This window comes from Phyllostomus discolor, chromosome 5, assembly GCF_004126475.2.
Source record: "Phyllostomus discolor isolate MPI-MPIP mPhyDis1 chromosome 5, mPhyDis1.pri.v3, whole genome shotgun sequence".
Taxonomy (NCBI): Eukaryota; Metazoa; Chordata; class Mammalia; order Chiroptera; family Phyllostomidae; genus Phyllostomus; species Phyllostomus discolor.
In genome coordinates, this window is record NC_040907.2 from 38569054 (window position 1) to 38587237 (window position 18184).

Genomic DNA, 18184 nt, shown 5'->3' on the forward strand with positions numbered 1-18184 from the left:
GAATGCAGTGATGATTAAGATGATCCCAGGCTCCTCCCACATGGAGCTTACACCACAGTGGGAAAGACAGTGGTTACTTCAGTCGGCACACAGATAGATAAACATGTCATCGCAAACTGCTGAGTAGAAGATGCTGTAAGAGCAAGTAACCGTAAGTCTGATTCTAGGGAGAAGGCAGTGGTGGTCAGGGAGGGCTTCTCTGTGGAGGTGACATTTGAGTTCTAAAGGATGTGAGAGAGTTAACCATGTTCCACGCAGGGAAGGGAAGTGTCTGCAGCTGGGAGGAGCCCTGCCAACTGGAGTTACTGAGAGCAGGTCCCTGTGGCAGGAGCAGAATGCCCCACGGTTCTCCTGGTGTCCCTTGCCATGGGACAAGAGAAACCCCAGGACAGAAAACAAGAGCTCCTCAGCACAGCTGAGGGGAGGTGTTGCTGGGCAGCACTGTGGGAACTGGATTGCTGGAGTCAAAACGGGCCAGCCGCTCTCACATCCATTACAGTGGCTATCACAGGAAAGGGAGGGAGTGCGCGTGTCGGGGAGAGAGGGCACGAAGGTAAGTGTGGGCCAGAGGGAGAGACTGGAGCGCCTGTGCACTGCCAGTGGGAATGTAAACTGGACAGCCTCTGTGGGAAAGAGTATGTGGTATCTCAAAAATTAAACATAGAATCACTATATGATTCGCCAGTTCCACGTCTGGGTGGAACATATACACAAAATAATTGAAAGCAGGCACACGATACAGATACTTTTACACCAATAATTATAGCAGCATTATATATAATCGCTAAAAGATAGAAACAACCCAAATGTCCATCAACAGATGAAGGGATGAACAAAATGCAGTATGTCCAAACAATGGAATATTATTCTGCCTTCAAAAAGGCATGCAGCTCTGAGGCATCCTACGACACGGGTGAATCCTGAGGACATTATGTTAAGTGAAATAAGCAGACAAAAAGGTGCAAATATTGTATAAGTTCACTCACACAGAGCACCTGAAGTAATCAAACTGATAGAGGTAGAAACTACCATAGTGACTGCCTTTGGCTGGGGCAGGGGACGTGGGGAGCAATTGGTTAATGGGTACAAAGTTTCATTTTGGGAAGATGAAGCTCTGGAGATGGGTGGCGAATGTACTTAATGCCACTAAAATGTACTTTTAAATGGTAGAATTGCTGTTATGTATATTTTACCACAATTTAAAAAAGAAAGGAAAAAATACTGGGCTGAGAGCTATGACGAGGCAAGGCACAAAAGGGGACCAATACACGCTGTAATGGGGTCTCAAAAGGAGTGCTAGAGAGAGGGGGACAGTCAGCGGAGCCCGGTGGGGGTGGGGGTGGGGGGGCAAATTGGGAGGCAGCGGGGAGAACTGCCTGGAGGAGGACACATCTCAGCTGAGGTTTGAGTGGGAGTCAGGGTGAGGGGATGAGGTGTGGAATGTGGTTCAGACAGAAGGGACTGCATTTATTAATTTATTTCACTGAGACTCGACCATTCAGGGCTTCGGGTGTCATGCTAAGTTTGGTCTTTGTCCTGCAGGCAGGAGCTTTAACCAGGGACAGAAAAGCATTCTGGGAGCCAGGGTAGAAGAAGCAAGCCTGCCTGGAGGGCAGCAAGGGGCCCAGCAGCAGGTGCATCAACAGGCGCTGGGGAGGGCGAGATGGAGAGAAGCTGACAGATGAGAATTTCCTGGGCTTGGTGACTGATGGGACGGGAGAGTGTAGAAGATGACTCCCAGGCTTCTGGCGTGGGTGACGGGGCTGCCAGGCAGGGAGCCCAGGAAAGAAAGCAAGTCTGTTGATAGGGAGTATGTTGGGGTCAGACTCGGATGTGTTAAGTGTAACAGGCCCGTTCCGTGTTCAGGTAGAGATATCCTGGAGACAGGTAGGTGATGAGTCTGGAGCTCCAGAGAGAAGTCTGGCCTGAAGGTGCAGTGGCCTGGGGGCCATCGGCATCTGGGATGTAGATGCAAGCCCCGGTGGGGGTAGGTAGGGAGACCCGGCACCAGGTGTGAGGAAGAAGGCCCGTGGGGGTGGCTCGGAGGTCGGGGGGCTTCTGAAACCCTCCCCCCACTGGTTCTGGGGCTCTGCTCTGCCTGAGGCCCTTCCTTCCCCTCTGACTGTTCGTCCTGCCGTCCCTTAGAGCAGCGATTTTCGACCTTTTTCACATCATGGCACATCTACACTAATTACTAAAATTCTGTGGCTCACCAAAAAATACATCTTTTGCTGCTCTGACAAAAAATAGGTATAATTTTGATTTATCCACATCAGATGGCTATTGTGGTGTTGGTGGTTGTCACTTTTTTATTTGAAAATTGAAGGGAAAAGAGGTCAGTGCCCCTGACATTTTGTCAGATATTGCATGTTGTTGGATTTTTGGTTCTGTTTTGTTTTAATTGATTTTTTGAGAGAAAGATGGGGGGGGATATCAATCTGTTGTTCCCCTTATTTATGCATTCATTGGTTGATTCTTGAATGTGCCCTGACCAGGGATCAAACCCTCAACCTTGGTGTATCAGGACAGCAGCCTAACCAACTGACCTACCCAGCTAGGGCAGTATTGCCTGTTTTAAAAATTCTTGCAGCAGATGATTGAAAATTGCTGCTTTAAAGGATTCTTTTTTCTCCAGCCTCCTCTTACAATTGTATTAGTCAAGCTATTACTGATACCAGGTTACACAAGAAAAAGCCCTCACGTGTCAGTGGCTCATAATAAAAGTCGTTTATTTTTCACTCATAGGTGTGCCGTCGACTGGGTGCCTCTGCCTTGGGGAGCCGCGCTAGTGGGCTCTGTGGGCCTCCCTCGCCAGGGCCCGGGCTGAAGGGCAGAGGCCGCCTGGCTCGTTCTCTCCAGAGTGGACGAGAGGAGCACCCACGCCAAGCCCACCCATGCAAGCATCACATCTGCTCCCAAGTCACATGGCCAGCCCCAACCTCAGCGGGGCAGGGAAGCGTGTGTACGTGCCTCCCACAGAAAGGGGGCGGATATTTGCTGAACAGTAATACAGCCTACCACAAACGGGCTTTTCTTGGGCTCTGTCTTTGACCTTCTCTTTCTCTTTGGGCAAGTTCAGCCATGCGCATGGCATTGACCCCACCTGAACTTCCATGATGACTTCTGAATCCATCCCACTGGCTCAGGCCTTCTCAGGGCCAGTCCGCCATCTGTTTAGCTACGAGGCATTCCCACCTGGGTGTCGCTTAGGTGCATCAACATCCGTGTGTCCGGAACTGGACTCACTATGTCTCCACATCTAACTTCTATTCACCCCATCTGCGGACACTGCACCACCACCTGCCAGTCACAGCGAAGCCCGTGAGAGGGTGGGAAGGAAAAGGACTCAGCACGGATGGAGAGATGCCTTCCCCTCAGAACACAGAGAGGAGTAGACTCAGCCCTCGCCCTGCAGGCACTCGCGGTCTAGGGGAGGGGACTTGCAGAGCACGTGCACTTGGGCTTTGAAGATTGAGCAGGAGTCTCTAGGCACACCAGCAGTGACAAAGTGGTCCCCAGCAAGGTTACAGCATGAGGCCAGGGACAGCCAACATGTTAGAGGGCCACGGTGGTTTCAGGAAGTGGCACGGGGACACGGCAGGGGTGTGGTCAAAGGCGAGGAGGACGGGGCTTCTCGGACCCTTCCGCGCTGACTGCACGAGTGTCTGTGCCCTCGGGGCCCTGCGTGGGCAGGCGCGGGTCCTGAGGGAAGCCAGGGACCGTTTCTGGTTCATCTCTGAGGATCGCATGTGTGCTGAGTGAAAAAAGGATCCGTGTGGGGATAGAACAGGTCTGTCCTGAAGCTGAGTATCATGGAGATCGAAAGGTTTCTTCCCCCGAATCACTCACTCTGTTCCTTCCTGCGCCAACACTGTGCTGGGGTGGGGCACCCAGAGAGCGCTCCTAACTGTGAGTCGTGTCCCTAGGAGCCCTGAGTCCAGAGCCTCCTTTCCAGTCGCCGCCCCCTCCGGGATCAGCATGGTGAGGCTGAGGGGACTCCAGGGACCTGCGATGAAGGAGATGCAGTGTGGCCGTCTCCCTCAGCTATCTGGGGCACCCAGAGCAGAGCTCACAGGCTCAGCCTCTGATTCTGAGCCCCGTTTCCACGGAAACAGACATCGGCAACCGTCAAAGTCCCAGCTTTCCAAGCTTTCCAACACTGGTCTCTTCCAAAACTTGCTCTCGCATGATTCATAGACTCCACGATTGTGAGGCAGCGAGAGCCTTAGCGAGGGTCCCACCCTCCACTGGCTGTGAGGAGGAGAACCGAGGCTGGATCGTGTCATCTCGGCTCCCAGTTCAGTGCTCATCTCATGCTGCCCCCAACCCCTGCGGGAGGCCCCCCGCAGCCATCTGCCCCTCAGCCTTGGCCTCATTTGCCCATCCATTCAAATAATGAGGAGAACGTACCTGAAGCCGACACATGCTTGCTGAGCATCTCAGACCTCAAGGGCTCAGTGCAGGCAAGCCCAGAACAAGGGGTACAGAGGTGGTGGGTCTGGGAACTTGACCCCAGCGCTGCCCACAGACTCCAAGGCTGGTGGCACTGGAACCCAAGACCCCCTCTGGTCAGGGAGTGCCTCAGAGGACACTGTAGGAAGTGAATGAGAGGGCACCCAGCAGGCTCACAGGAAGAGGGTTGCTTTTCCACGGGGCTCTGCCTCTCTCCCCTCCTGAAAGGCTATTCGTCTGTCTGTGCTCACACCTCCACCTTCTTGTCACTCTGCCCTGTCTCGGTCTTAGGGTCCGTGGCTCTCTCTGTCTGCGTACCCTTATCTGTCTCTGCCTCTTCTGTCTCCCTGTCCTGACCCATCTCTGGTCCTCTTCACACAGCTCTCTCTCCATCTTTCTTTCAGATTCTCCAGATTTTTACCTGTCTCTGTGGGTGTCTCTAGTCTCCTATTGCTGACATCCGTAAGGACAGATCTTGTCTGGTTTGTCCATTGTTGCATTCCCAGTACCTAGGATAAGACCTGGCACATAGTAGGTACTCAACAAGCATTTGTTGAATGAATTTCTTTTTAAATAGCTGTTTCCCTTTCTTCCTATCTCTCCCCTCTTGCATATCTTTGCCCTCCTCTCTGTCGGCTCTTGGCTACGTCTGCTATTGTGTATTTTTTACTTTTGCTTCTCTCTCTTCTCTTCTTTCTTTCTTTGTCTCTCGCCCTCAGTCTCTCCCTGCTCTGCCTCCCAGTTGCTGCTGGCCTCTCCTACGTGCACACTCACACACGCAGAAAACCATCTGTGGCGTTCTTTCCTGTAACTGTTTCCTAGGTTGATGTGGGTTTAAGAAACCTAACTTCAAGCCTTCAGCTCCAACCCTCAGCGAGCCGCCTACACACATTCCCTCCTCTCCCAAATCACCATTATAAACAGGGCCAGGCCTTGGGTAGCCCGCAGCAAAGCTGGGAAGTCAGCAATTTGTTGGTAATGCCTTCAGCTGGCTCCCGAGTCACTGTTTTTCTCTGCCCAGCGCCCCTCCAGAACTGCAGGCCCCCCAGGGCCGAAAGACTGCCCCTTCCAGTAGTCTGCTCTAGGGAAAGGTCCTGAGACCAGCCAGCCACTCACTGCCCTGCTGTGACCCTAGTCACCGGCAGTCTTCTTCAGGGGACTGTCACAAAGTTTCTTCCCTGGAGTGTGGGGTAGAAGATGAAGGTTTTGCCCCAGAAGTGGAGCCTTAGGCCCCTGGGAGTATGTGGGGAAGTGTATAAGGGGCTTAGAGAAAGAGGTTGCCTGTCCCCAGATGCCCACCTTGTAGACAACCCCGTCATCAAGAGACAGTGTGATGTGTGGTGGGAACACGGGTGTGAAGGCCAGCGAGGACCTGGTTCAGCCTCCTCTACCCCTTATTTGCTGTGTGGCCCAAGGCGAGTTATTTGACCTCTCTGAACCTCTGTTTCCTCATTTGGAAAATGGGAGTCGTGCTGCCATTCTTCTGGGGTGGGACTGAGAGCAAGGTGTCTGAAGCCCCTCGCACACAGGACACGCTCAGTGAATGAATGGTTGCTCTCAGTGCGCAGGTCCCCTAAGGAAAAATGCACAGAAGCTGTGTTGCCTGCCTGTGCGGTGCCAGCCCCTGTGCTGGTCTGGTGCAGTGCTTACTTTAGTGTCAGAGAAGCCTCAGTGTGAGGCCTGGGTCTGCCACTACTGCTGTGACATTGACCTTCTGTAAGCCTTGGTTTCCTTGTCTATAAAATGGGAGCCATTATACCACCTTCAGGTTTGTCAGAGGATTAAATGAAAAAAAAAAAAAAAACAGTTACAAAGTGCTTGACCACGAGCCTGACCTGGTAAGTGATCAGGAATTATTAGGTGGTACTAGTTGTCCAAATGTTCACTTGTTGACTGTCACATGATCCTAAAAATAGCTGTTATTTGGCCCCTTTTCCAGTGGTGCAAGTTGGGGCTTGGAGAGGAGAGGTGATTCCCCAGGCCACCCAGAAAGCGGGGCTAGGCGAGAACGGACTCGGGGCATCCTGACCCCAGCCCCTTCCTCAGCAGCGTCCGTGTTCCCGCCCTCTCTCTCCCTCCCAGAGCTCCCCACGCCCAGGAGCCCCAGCCAGCACGTCTTCCCCAAGCACTCTCGTGTGCCCACTCTTCCTTGGCAATGATGTAGTTGCAAGAGGAACAAATTTGGGGGAGTAAGACACCTTCCCTGGGAGGCTAAATACCCAGGCTCATTTAGGATACTCCAGGCTCTTGAACTTGACATGGAACCACCAATGGTGGGACCAGGGGTGAGGGAGCCAAGAGCCATGAACAATGGGACATGTGAAGTCTTTCAGCAAAAGTTTCTCCTGACAAGAGTTCCAGGGAAGTGTTACTCAGGAGTGGTTCATCTTTTTTTTTTTAAGATTTTAATTATTTATTTTTGGAGAGAGGGGAAGGGAAGGAGAGAGGGAGAGAAACAACAATGTGTGGTTGCCTCTTGAGTGCCCCACACTGGGGTCCATGGCCCGCAACCCCGGCATGTGCACTCCCTGACTGGGAATCGAACCAACGACTCTCTGGTTTGCAGGCCAGTGCTCAATCCACTGAGCCACACCAGCTAGGGCATGAGTGGTTGATCTTATACACTGACACAGAAATGAGAATAAAAGGCATGGCCCCCCACTGGCACTCAGAGGTCTTCTGTGGAGGGAAGGAAGAGAAGGAGGCGTTTGCTTACAAGAATTCTCCTGGAGATGGTGAAGGGATCTCAAGGAGGAAAACCCAACAGGGCACACCTCAAGCCTGCTGACTCCATGACTGCATCCCCCCAGTGCCTTGAGTTTGGGTACAAACTTGACGGGTCGCCCGGAGTGGGAGGACCCAGCTCGGTCACAACATCTGGGCCACATATGCCCCATTCTGCCCCCAAATGGCTCAATTCCAATAGCAGGATGGGACTAGTAACTGAGCCATCTGGGGTGAGTCGAGGGGCCCTTCTGGAAACAGAAGATGGGAATAGAGATTACCAGCAGTGTCTTTGGCTGATGACAGTGCCTGATAAGCACTAATCCCCCAATTTTCGTATTTTTCCAACTTGCTAGAGCTGTGAGCCACCCTCTGAGTGAAGGGATTTCCAGGTCTAGGTGCTGGTTGGCTGGCAGATGCCGAAACAAAGCAAAGACCCCGTAGCAAGCTGCATGGCTGGGTCGGAGCGAGGTGCCGGGATGGTGGTGTGGGTGAGGGACTGTCACTTCTCAGGAAAGGAACTGTCTTCAGAGCAGCAGGTTTCTCTGCTAGTTGTTTACTCATCCTCTGCCGCTTGGCAAACGGGATTCCAGTTCAAGGAGCTTGCAACAAAGGGATTATGTTCAAGGTTAGTTAAAGAGAAAACAAAAACAAAAACAAAAACACGCAAGATCAAGGAAATGAGAGAAAGCATGAAAATGAGCGATACATCTGCTGTGACTGAGCACGAGACGAAGCTATAAGCTCCTTAACCTCTGAGGCAAAAAGGGAAACATGATCACTTACGGAGCTCTTGACATAAAAGGGATAGAAACTAACGCTTGTCGAGAACAATCTGGGATTTTTAACATACATGATCTCACTTCCTTCCCAATCCCCACGCCAACAAGCCATTGTTCTCGTTTTCTGGGAAGGAACGTGAACATCAGATGCAGCCGTGGACACCACAGTGGCGCTTCTCTGAGAAACCCTCCCCAGGAGCCGCACACTCCTCCCTCGGCCTCAGGAGTTTGGGCTGCTGGCAGCTGGCAGTGGCCTTCCTCCCCAGGGATGGCCTTTGGCTGTGGGGAACCACATCACCCAGAGTCACACCCCCTTCCAAGGGGGCTTCCTAGTCCTGCTCGGAAGGTCTGGGGGTCCCAAAGCAGTAATGTTTCCATCAGGGGACACAGTAAGAGTTCCAATCAACTTTACACTAGGGCTTCTGCCTGGTTATTTTGAACCCCTTCAGCTAAGAGACCATCCTCAAGGGGAGAAAAGCCCATGCTGGCAGAGGTCTTTGACCCTGGTCATCAGGCAAAGGTACGGCTGTGTGGCTAAGGCACAGGAGCAGGGAGGGATGCATGTCACGCTCCCCTGACCCACAGGTGTGTCCTCTGTGCTCCATGCCCAGCTCAAATGGTGCATGGGCACGCCGAGCAGAGCCCGGTAACCCAGGCTCAGACCCTTCATGGCTGAGGGTCTGGCTCTCCACCAGGAACTCTGCCTAGACCAGAAGAAGGTGAGGGGAGTGGAGGTGAGGGGAGCTGAGGTGAGGGGAGGAGAGGTGAGGGGAACCCAGATCATGTGGTGGGAGGGTGATCCCACCTTCAGTGATGGCCTTGAGGTCAACTTCCACAGCTGGTGCTTTAGTTCACCCACTAACCTCTTTCAGGTTTCCCAGGAAGCAAACCCAACCAGACACATGGAGAAGCGATTCTCAAGTGGGCCAAAGTTCAGAGAAGCAAGTGGGTTGGGGCAGTGCAAGGGCTAGACTGTGGTGGACACTCTAGATCTCACCCATCCTGAGCTGCTGAGAATTGTTCTGCCCCTCCCAGGAGTGGCTCATGTGGAGCGGCAGGCCCCCCCTACCTGTGAGTCGGGACACTTCTGAAGGGCCATGCCAGCTCCAGGGCTCTTACTAGGATCAGCTGAGGCCTCAGTCACAGCCGTATTACGGGTCAGCTCCGGCCTCTGACCAATCTTGCCTTCCTACCTTCCTTACAGGCACATTTGCCAAGAACACTTCCCAATAAGCCTTAGGCCAGAACTTGCAAAGCCGGGTCAGTTTCTAGAGAACCTCATAGAAGCAGATGTGCTGGCAAACTTGCTCGAGGTAATAGCCCAGGAATATGCCTGCTCCACGGTGTCAGTTTCTCAAGGCGACAACAATGTTTTCGCATTGAGTTTTCAAATTTTAATTAAGTATTTAATAGAGAATCAGCCCTGGCTGGTGTGGTTCAGTGGATTGAGTGCTGGCCTGCAAACCAAAGGGTTGTTGGTTCGATTCCCAGTCAGGACACCTGCCTGGGTTGCAGGCCATGTGCCCACCGAGGGGTGCATGAGAGGCAACCACACATTGGTGTTTCTCTCCCTCTCTTTCTCCTTCCTTCCCCTCTCTCTGAAAATAAATAAGTGAAATCTTTTTTAAAAATCCAAATTAAAAAAAATAGAGAATCAAAAGACTTAAAATATGTATATTCTTCTTAAAAATATTTATTGTTTAGACAAGGAAGACAGGGAGAGAAACATCAATCAATTGCATCTCATACCTGCCCTGACTAGGGTCTGAACTTGCAACACCGGCATGTGCCTGACCCAGAATCAAACCTGTGACCTTTCGCTTTGTGGGATGATGCCCAAACAACTGAGCCACATCGGTCAGGGCAATATGTATATTCTTTATAAAGTTTTTGAGATACTATTATATAACTTCCCCAAACTTAGCTGTGCGTACCACAGCTGTTTTGTCATGCTCGGGGATTTCAGTGGACCTTGGACAGGGTTGCAGGCCATGCAGCAGGGACGCTAGTCTCTGCTCCATGGTGTCTGGGACTCAGCTAGCAAGACTCCGGCAGTGGCGGGGCTGGACTGTTCTAGAGGCTTCTTCTCCTACACATCTAGTGCCTAGCTTAAGATGACTCAAAAGTTTGAGTTCGGCTAGAATTATTATGGCCTCTTCACGTGATTTGGGCATTTCCCTGTCGCTTGAGTTTCCAAAGGGAAAATCCTGAAAGGAAATATTCCAAAAACCCAAGGTGGAAGCTGCATCAATCTTTCTGACCTTGCCTCAGAAGTCAGGCATCATCGCCGCTGCTGTGCTCTGGGGGTCCAAGCTGTGTGATTTCACTTAGCTTTCAGGAGAGAAAGTGTCAACCATGCCTCTCAGTGGGAGAAGGAACAAAGACTTTGCAACCATTTGCTCTTCTAATATTTATTTATTTATTTATTTCCTCACCCTATTTATTGATTTTTTAAAGAGTTTATTTATTTATTTTTAGAAAGGGATGGGAGAAAGAGGGAGAAAGAGAAGGAGAGAAAAAAAATGAATGTGAAAGAGAAACATTGATCGGTTGGTTGCCTCTTGCACGCCCCCAACCGGGAACCTGGCCCACAATCCAGGCATGTGCCCTGAGCGGGAATCAAACCCACGACACTTCGGTTTACAGGATAACACTCTAACCAAGTAAGCCACATTAGCCAGGGAGACCATTTGTTTTTGTTTTCTTAAAACCACATACCACTTGTAGGGATTTATCATAGGGAACTAATACAAGTGTCTAAGATGTATGCAAAAGGAAGTTTACTTCTCGACATTGTTCATAATGCCAAAAAACTGGAAGCCGTCTAAACAGCCAACAACCCACAGGGATTGGTTACACGGTTTGTGGTACAGTGTGTCCATACTGTGTCGATACCGTGAAATACTATGTAGCTATTTAAAAATGATATAATAGGATGGAAAGATTTTTACAATACATTGTTAAATGAAAAAAGTCAAGTTGCAGAAAGATCATATAGTAAGATACATTTTGATTTAAAGAATGCAGTTTTTAAAAAAGATTTTATTTTTAGAGAGGGGGAGGCAGTGAGAAAGAGAGGAAGGAAAATATCGATGTGCAAGAGAAACATCGATCGGTTGCCTCTCACTTGCCCCCAACAGGGATCTGGCCGGGAACCCATGCTTGTGCCCTGACCAGGAATCAAACCAGTGACCTTTCAGTTTGTGAGACAACACCCAACCCCTAGGCCACATCTGTCAGGACTATAGTGCTGTTGTTTCTTTTTAATTACAGAGACATTCAACAAGCTCATTGAGTTTCTCCTGTGCCAGCTCTGAGCTAGGCACTGGGGACAGATACAGAGTAAGTAAGAACCAGCTTCCAGATGTGAAAGAACTCGCATCCCCGGGCGGGGGTGGGGAGGTGCTGGGGGTGGTGGCAGACAGACACACCAGATGAGGGGTGTTTCTCTTTGGTAACTCCCCAGAGGAGATAACACTTGAGTTGAATTTTGCAATAAATTAGCCAGAAAAATGAAGATGGCAAGTGTTGTAGTCATGAAGTTGACCCCCACTCATCCCTCCCACCAACTATAATCCCGTTTTAGTTGCTGATGATTGGCTCAGGATGGGCACGTGGCCAACTCTGGCCAATGTGAGGTGAGGGGCAGTCTCCTAGGGGACTTCTGGGAAAAGTTTTTGAGTGCCTAATAAAGACACTAGATGTGGTCTCTATATTCCTGTGGATGTTTTCATGTCTAGGTGTGAAGTTGGAGTTTACTGCCACCTTCTTCCAACCCAGAGAAGATTCAACTTTACAATGAACCTGATACCAAGGGAAGCAGAGAAAAGAGACATAAAAGGCTGGTTCCTCAACATTTTTGAGCGTTGATTATATAGTGCCTGAGGTCCCTCTTGCCTCTATATGAAGGGAGATACTGTATATCCTGATTGTTCAAGCAGATTTGAGTCAGGGGGTGTCATGTTACTTGCAGCTGAAAACATGCTAACTATTGCAGAAAAGCATTCCAAGCACCAAAAAGAGGTGAGAGAGAATGGCCTATAGTTCCTATGGCTGCCAGGGAAGCTGGATGTGGGGGCAGGGAATGCCAAATGCTGACCACGGACAGGCCAGTAAGGCTGGGTCATGACAAAATTATGTCATCAAAGGTTTCATGATTTAATGCAATAGCAGTGGGGAGCTGGTTAACAGGAATAAGCAGCAAAGTGATTTGTTCAAATCTGTGCCTTATGAAAATCACTCTAGTAGCTAAGAACAATATGCAAGAGAGAGTGGGAAAGCGCAGCGTTCGGGGAGATCCGCTGGAAGACTGTTGCATGTGGGGAGAGATGACTGGGCTGTGGCATTGAGGCGGAGAGCAAGAGAGAGTCAAGAAATGTTAAGGAGGCAGAGTCGCCAGTCTGGGTGTTCAGCTGGCTGTGGTGGAGAGGAGAGGGGATGGGGCTCCCTCCCAGAGTTCACGCCTGGGTGTCTGGGAGGCCGCTGGCGCCATGTCCTGAGAAAGGCAATGCCAGAAGCAGGCTCGGGTGGGAAACGAGGAGCTTGGTGGTTCTAAACGTCCGTGTACACGGTGCCCCAAGATGGAACAAGTGTAGGGAAACCTACTGAAGGGCATCAATCACCGCTTTTTTTTCTGCTAACCATCTTGATTCTTTTTGGGGAGCCCTCCTTCCACCACTGGACAGAGAGTTGGGGGAACTGCCATCTGTCTGGTCAAAGGGTAGACCACAATCCAAGCCTGGACGATTAAATACTTTTCTTGGAATCTGAACCTCTACCTGCCTCCCCGAAGTATTCAGTCATCACCTCAAGATTAAATTTTGTCTTAGTTTGGGCTCCCCTGAACTTACAGCCTGAGCAAGGGCTTGTGTGTAGGAAGTATACTTGGGAAGCGATTCCAGGGAGCAGGAGAGAGGAGTGGAATGAGAAGTCTAACCTAAAGTTTGTCACGTTTGGGTGCTCCAGCCCACTGGAACCTTCTGAGGAACAGACCATAAGTCTCAGAACAGTCTGCAAGAGGGACAAAGGGAGAGGCCTGTGTCCATTGGCTCTTGACCCCACTGGTAAGGGTGGTGACCCAAGCACCCCTGGGTGGCCCATGCATGTGTGCTCAGAAGACTCCCATAGGCAACTCGGGTGGCAGCATCAGAGAAGCTTGGGACAGGAAGTGAGAGGCTGCAGTGCATCTTAGTTTGAGATGAAGCACCGTCAGTGCAAACTGGGTCAAAACATGTGCAGAAGAGACCACAGTGGCAGAGGGGAGGCAGAAAGGATGCAAAGCACAAGAGATGTGTGATACAGGCCTCAAAAAGCGTCTGCCGCTCCTGTGGCTCAGGTCTCCGGAACTGTTCCTGCAAGGCCCCGCGGTCCAGCTTTCCCTTCAGTTCTTCAGGCCGTACCATAGCCTCCCAGTGGGCTCACTGCAGCCACAGTTGTTTCTGTTGCTTAAGACCAAACCACACTAATGGACCCAGCACGTCACATCCTAGAGGGCCAACTAAAAAACGGTTGTGGAGCAAACAAAACATGTTTCTGTGATATTTCTTGAGAAGTCCTTTGGTAAAAATGGAAGGCTGAGGCATGTTTTCTGAGGGTATGGCCTCCCCACACATTGTCCTCCCCAAATCTAAGAGAACGCTTGGGCACTTCTGGGGAGAGGGTTACCTGCTTTACCACCCAGGCTCTGACTAAGAACAGCAGGACATGCCTGTATCTCATCAACATCCCTGGATGGTTGTGCCCTGGACTAAAAGAGGGTCCTTCAGGTACAGCCTCTAAGGGTGGACCAACTTAGACCAGCAATTTTCAACTGGTGCACTGCAAAAATTTTTAAAGATTTTATTTATTTATTTTGGTGTAGAGAGGAAAAGGGAGGGAGAAAGAGAGGGAGAGAAACATCAATGTGTGGTTGCCTCTTACATACCCCCAGCTGGAGACCTAACCCACAGCCCATACATGTGCCCTGACCAGGAATCAAACTGGTGACCGCTCACTGTGTGGGCTGATATCCAACCCCCTGAACCACACCGGTCAAGGTGTACCACACTGACCTCTTTTCCCTTTGTTTTTCAAATAAAAAAATGACAACAGCCAATGCAACAAATAGCCATCTGCTACGAATGGATAGCAATTATATCTATTTTTGGTCAGATCGGCAAAAATGTATTTATTAATTTTGCTCATTACCTTATGTGTGCTACGAGATGAAAAAGGCTGAAAAGTGGCTGGCTTAGACCAAGGTCTTGATCTTGGGTATGGGGACTCCTGAGTTTATGGGTACAGGATGGAATCAAACCACAAGTGAAACGTGGATGCGTGTGGGGTGGGAGAGCATACTCATGGGCACACACAGGCTTGCTTGCATGCCGACTGGGCCAGCTTTCCTCAGTAGAGACCATACTGATGGTCACTGATGATAAATTGGTGAGTAGAGACACACCAAGTGGCGTGCATTTTTTAATTCTCTCAGCATTAACTAAGCCTATATATTAGTACCTGTGCCCTCCAAGTCTAATGAAGCTGACAGACACAAATGTAAAGTTTAGCAGAAATTTATAAGAGCTAAGATACAGGGATAGACAATGTATCACAAGGGAGTAAGTTACCCTGTGAAATCTGGAAAGACTGCCCAGAGGAGGATGTGCTCAGGTGGGCCTTGAGGGACCAGGAGGAGCTTCCAGGCAGATGATGGGGAAATGAAGAACAAGAAACAAGGAACCAGCAGAGTGAAATCACAGGGGCGTGAAACAGCACAGTGCATTAGGGCACCCCGTGAACGGTAATGGTGGGAGGTAGCTCCTCTACTTGACCCTGTAGGAAAAGGAGATTTCATTTGGGAAATAACACCCGCATGTTCTATATATTTTAAAGAAAACATGTATGATGTTTTTTGAAAACTTCAAATAGTATAAAAAAGCAAAAATAGGCCCCATTGTCCTTTCTACCTGCCTAAATCCCCTCAAGTAATCTTTTTTTGAAAAAGATTTTATTTATTTCTTTTTAGACAGGGGAAGGGAGGGAGAAAGAGAGGGAGAGAAACAATGATTTATGGTTGCCTCTTGCACACCCCCTACTGAGGACTTGGCCTGCAACCCAGGCATGTGCCCTGGCTGGGAACCAAACCAGCGACCCTTTGGTTCGCAGGCCCGCGCTGAGTCCACTGAGGCTCACCAGCCAGGGCCCTTCAGGTAATTAACAGCCTATAGGGTAGCAGTTTCTTGTGTATCCCTCCAAATATTCTCTATATACCTCTAACACACACACGCGCACGCACACACGTACACACAGAGTCTGTCCAGAAGGTATCCAGCCATGTAATATGGAAATAGAGACATTTATTGAACAAGATACAAGAAACATTGTACATGAGACAATGACAGCTCAGTCCCCTTCAAAATAGGCATCTTGGTACCTCACACAGTTCTGTCAACTGCCATCAGCTGCCCCATCGTATTTTCCTGAATCTCATTGATGATTTAGTTTTGGGAAAAGCCAGAACTTGTAGGGCTCCAAATCTGGGCTGTAGGAGGCCTGAGTCACCTGGGTGATTTGATGTCTCACCAAAAACCTCTGCGTGAGAGGTATCTTTGAGCCTGCTCAATAGACACCATGAGCAAAGCTCACCTCCCCGCCCCGTCTGAGCTAAAAAAAATTTACAGACAAGAAGTTATCGCTGAAATTAATGGTGGCAGACATGTCCAAGGAATCTTGTGGGGATTTGACCCCTTTATGAATCTTGTGATAGATGAATGTGTGGAGATGGCAGCTAGTGGGCAACAGAACAATACTGGAATGATGGTAACACGAGGCAATAGTATCATCATGTCAGAAGCCTTGGAACAAGTATGAAGAATGGCCGTGTTCACCCAAGAAACCAACTGCTTCTGTGTCCCCCTCTCCACATCTCCTGTTTTACTACAACATAAAAATTGAGTCATGTACATTTTCACATTGAACTTTTGTTAAATAAATTTTTGTACTGGTCAAAAAGAAAAAACCCCCTGCGTGAGTCGTGATACACGAGCAAGTGCATTGTTGTGATGAAGCTGCCAATCACCGGTTGCCCATAGCTGCGGCCTTCCGAATCACCTGAATAGTTTCAGCAGAATAGTGTTCAAGCTTAATGCAAAATTGGATGTGGATTTGTGACTCTATTCACTCATTTCGACTGTGAAGGCCACACAGTACACATGCTCATTCAAGGGCATCTACTGCCCCACTGACTAGTACAGTGAAGTCATCATTGTTCACACATGCGCATTCCAGTCCATTCTCCTTGGCTGCCAGGTTACATCAATGTCAAACAAACTGTTCTCATTAGATTAGTAATGGCTGGACTTTTTCCAGACAGTCCTTGTATATATTAATTACCTTTTGACTTTGTTTACAGTGTTTTGGCCACATGGAAATTTAGTGTTTTTTTTTAAATAATAGGAAAACTACAGTAATTCCTTTGTTTTATATCTTCTCATATTCTAAACATATTTCATTGTTTCCTTTTTGGTCTTGGTTCATTTAAAAAAATTAAATGTATTAGGGTAATATTGGTTAATAATATTTTATAAGTTTTCACTGACTGGTGTGGCTCGGTGGGTTGGGCATTCTCTTGCAAACTGAAAGGTTACTGGTTCAATTCCTCTTCAGAGCACATGCCTGGGTCATACAGGCCAGGTCCCTGGTTGGGGGGTTATGAGAGGCAGCCAGTCCATGTTTCTCTCCCTCTCTTTCTTCCTCCCTTCCCCCTCTCTAAAAATAAATAAATAAAATATTTTAAAAATAAATAAATAAAATATTAAAAAAGAAAAGAAGTATATATGTTTAGGTAGTAAGCAAACTGTTTTTATTGTTCTTTAAATGAAGTACATGGTTTGTATGTCAGTAGTTGAACTTTTTCATCAGAAAATACATTCTCATGGTCAGAAAAACTTAAAGGTATAAAGCTGTATACATATGGATGAAGTTCCTGCCCAGCCCTGCCCTGCAAGCACTGGGGACTCTCTGCGGTGACCTCTACTATCACCAATTTGCTAGTTGCTTTTTCCTAGTATGATTTTTGAGACAGAAAAAGATTCCCACACGTATTGACTTAATCTGGAACTGACAGAAACATAACTCAAAGTGGCTTAACAAAACAGGGAATTTTTTGGTTTATGTCTTGAAAAGCTCAGGGGTAGTACTAGCTTTAGGCTTGGCTGAGTCCAGACCCTCAAATACCACAATTAAACATGTGTTTCTAAGTCTTGGCTCTGCTTTCTTTGGTGTTTGCTTCATTATCAAACAGACTCTCCCTAGAAAGCCTCAAAGATGGCCACTGATGGTTCCAGGCTTATGTTCTACCAGCTCAGTCACCCCCATGAGAAAAAGCAACATTTCTCTCTTGGTAACTCTGCCAAGAATCCCAGGTTTTCCTCTCATTGGCCTGATGTGGATCACATAACCACCTCAGGACCAATTGCTGTGCCATAGAATGCTCTGATAAGCTAGGCAGCCTGAAGTCAACCTCACTGGAACCAAGAGTAAGACAGAATGAGCTTCCGAAATGAAAGGTGGGCTTTGTCACCAAAGAATGGGGATGCATCTTGAACAGGCAGAGTAAGGTAATTGGCCATCATCCTGCCCTAGTGCTTCTAATATTAACAGAATAGTCCATTTACTGAATGAATTACACTCTTCTTTTCAGAGACCCATGTAAAAGGGGAGCACCTGCATTCCCGCCAGTAGCTTCACAGGTATAGGGTGTGAATGTCCCTGGGAGGCTTGAGTGTTGCTAAGCCCTCTGCCTAGCTACTTACACAACAACTTTTTAAAAATTAACACTCTGACTCTAAAATTTATATGAGAATGCAAGAAATGTGAGCAGACAGTGGAATATTGAAGAAAGCTTAAGAACTTACACTATCATATATAAAAACTCATGATAAAATTTTAATAATTAAGCCAATATAGCATTGACATAGATTAGACAAGTAGACCAATGATATAAACCAGAGATCCCAGAAACAGACCTATACATACACAATCGTTTGATTTATGAGAAAGGGGCCACTACAGTTCATTAGGAGGAAAGGGATATTTAAAAAACTGGTTCTGGAAACTTGGATGGGACAACATGGGGGAAACAGACCTTGCCTCCTACCTCAGACTACACACTAATATTAATTCAACATGGGTCAGAGTCCTGAGTGTGGGAGATGGAACAGTGAAGGTTTTAGAAGAAAATGTAGAAC

At 48.6% G+C, this 18184-nt stretch overlaps 1 protein-coding gene across 1 annotated transcript; it reads left to right on the plus strand.

Moving 5' to 3' along the window:
• Positions 1-15551: 15551 nt before the first annotated feature.
• Positions 15552-15947, plus strand: LOC114497705 (small nuclear ribonucleoprotein G-like). The gene has a single exon (XM_036025070.1). The coding sequence runs from the start codon at positions 15567-15569 to the stop codon at positions 15804-15806; it is 240 nt and encodes a 79-aa protein (XP_035880963.1). The 5' UTR covers positions 15552-15566; the 3' UTR covers positions 15807-15947.
• The last annotated feature ends 2237 nt before the right edge of the window (positions 15948-18184 follow it).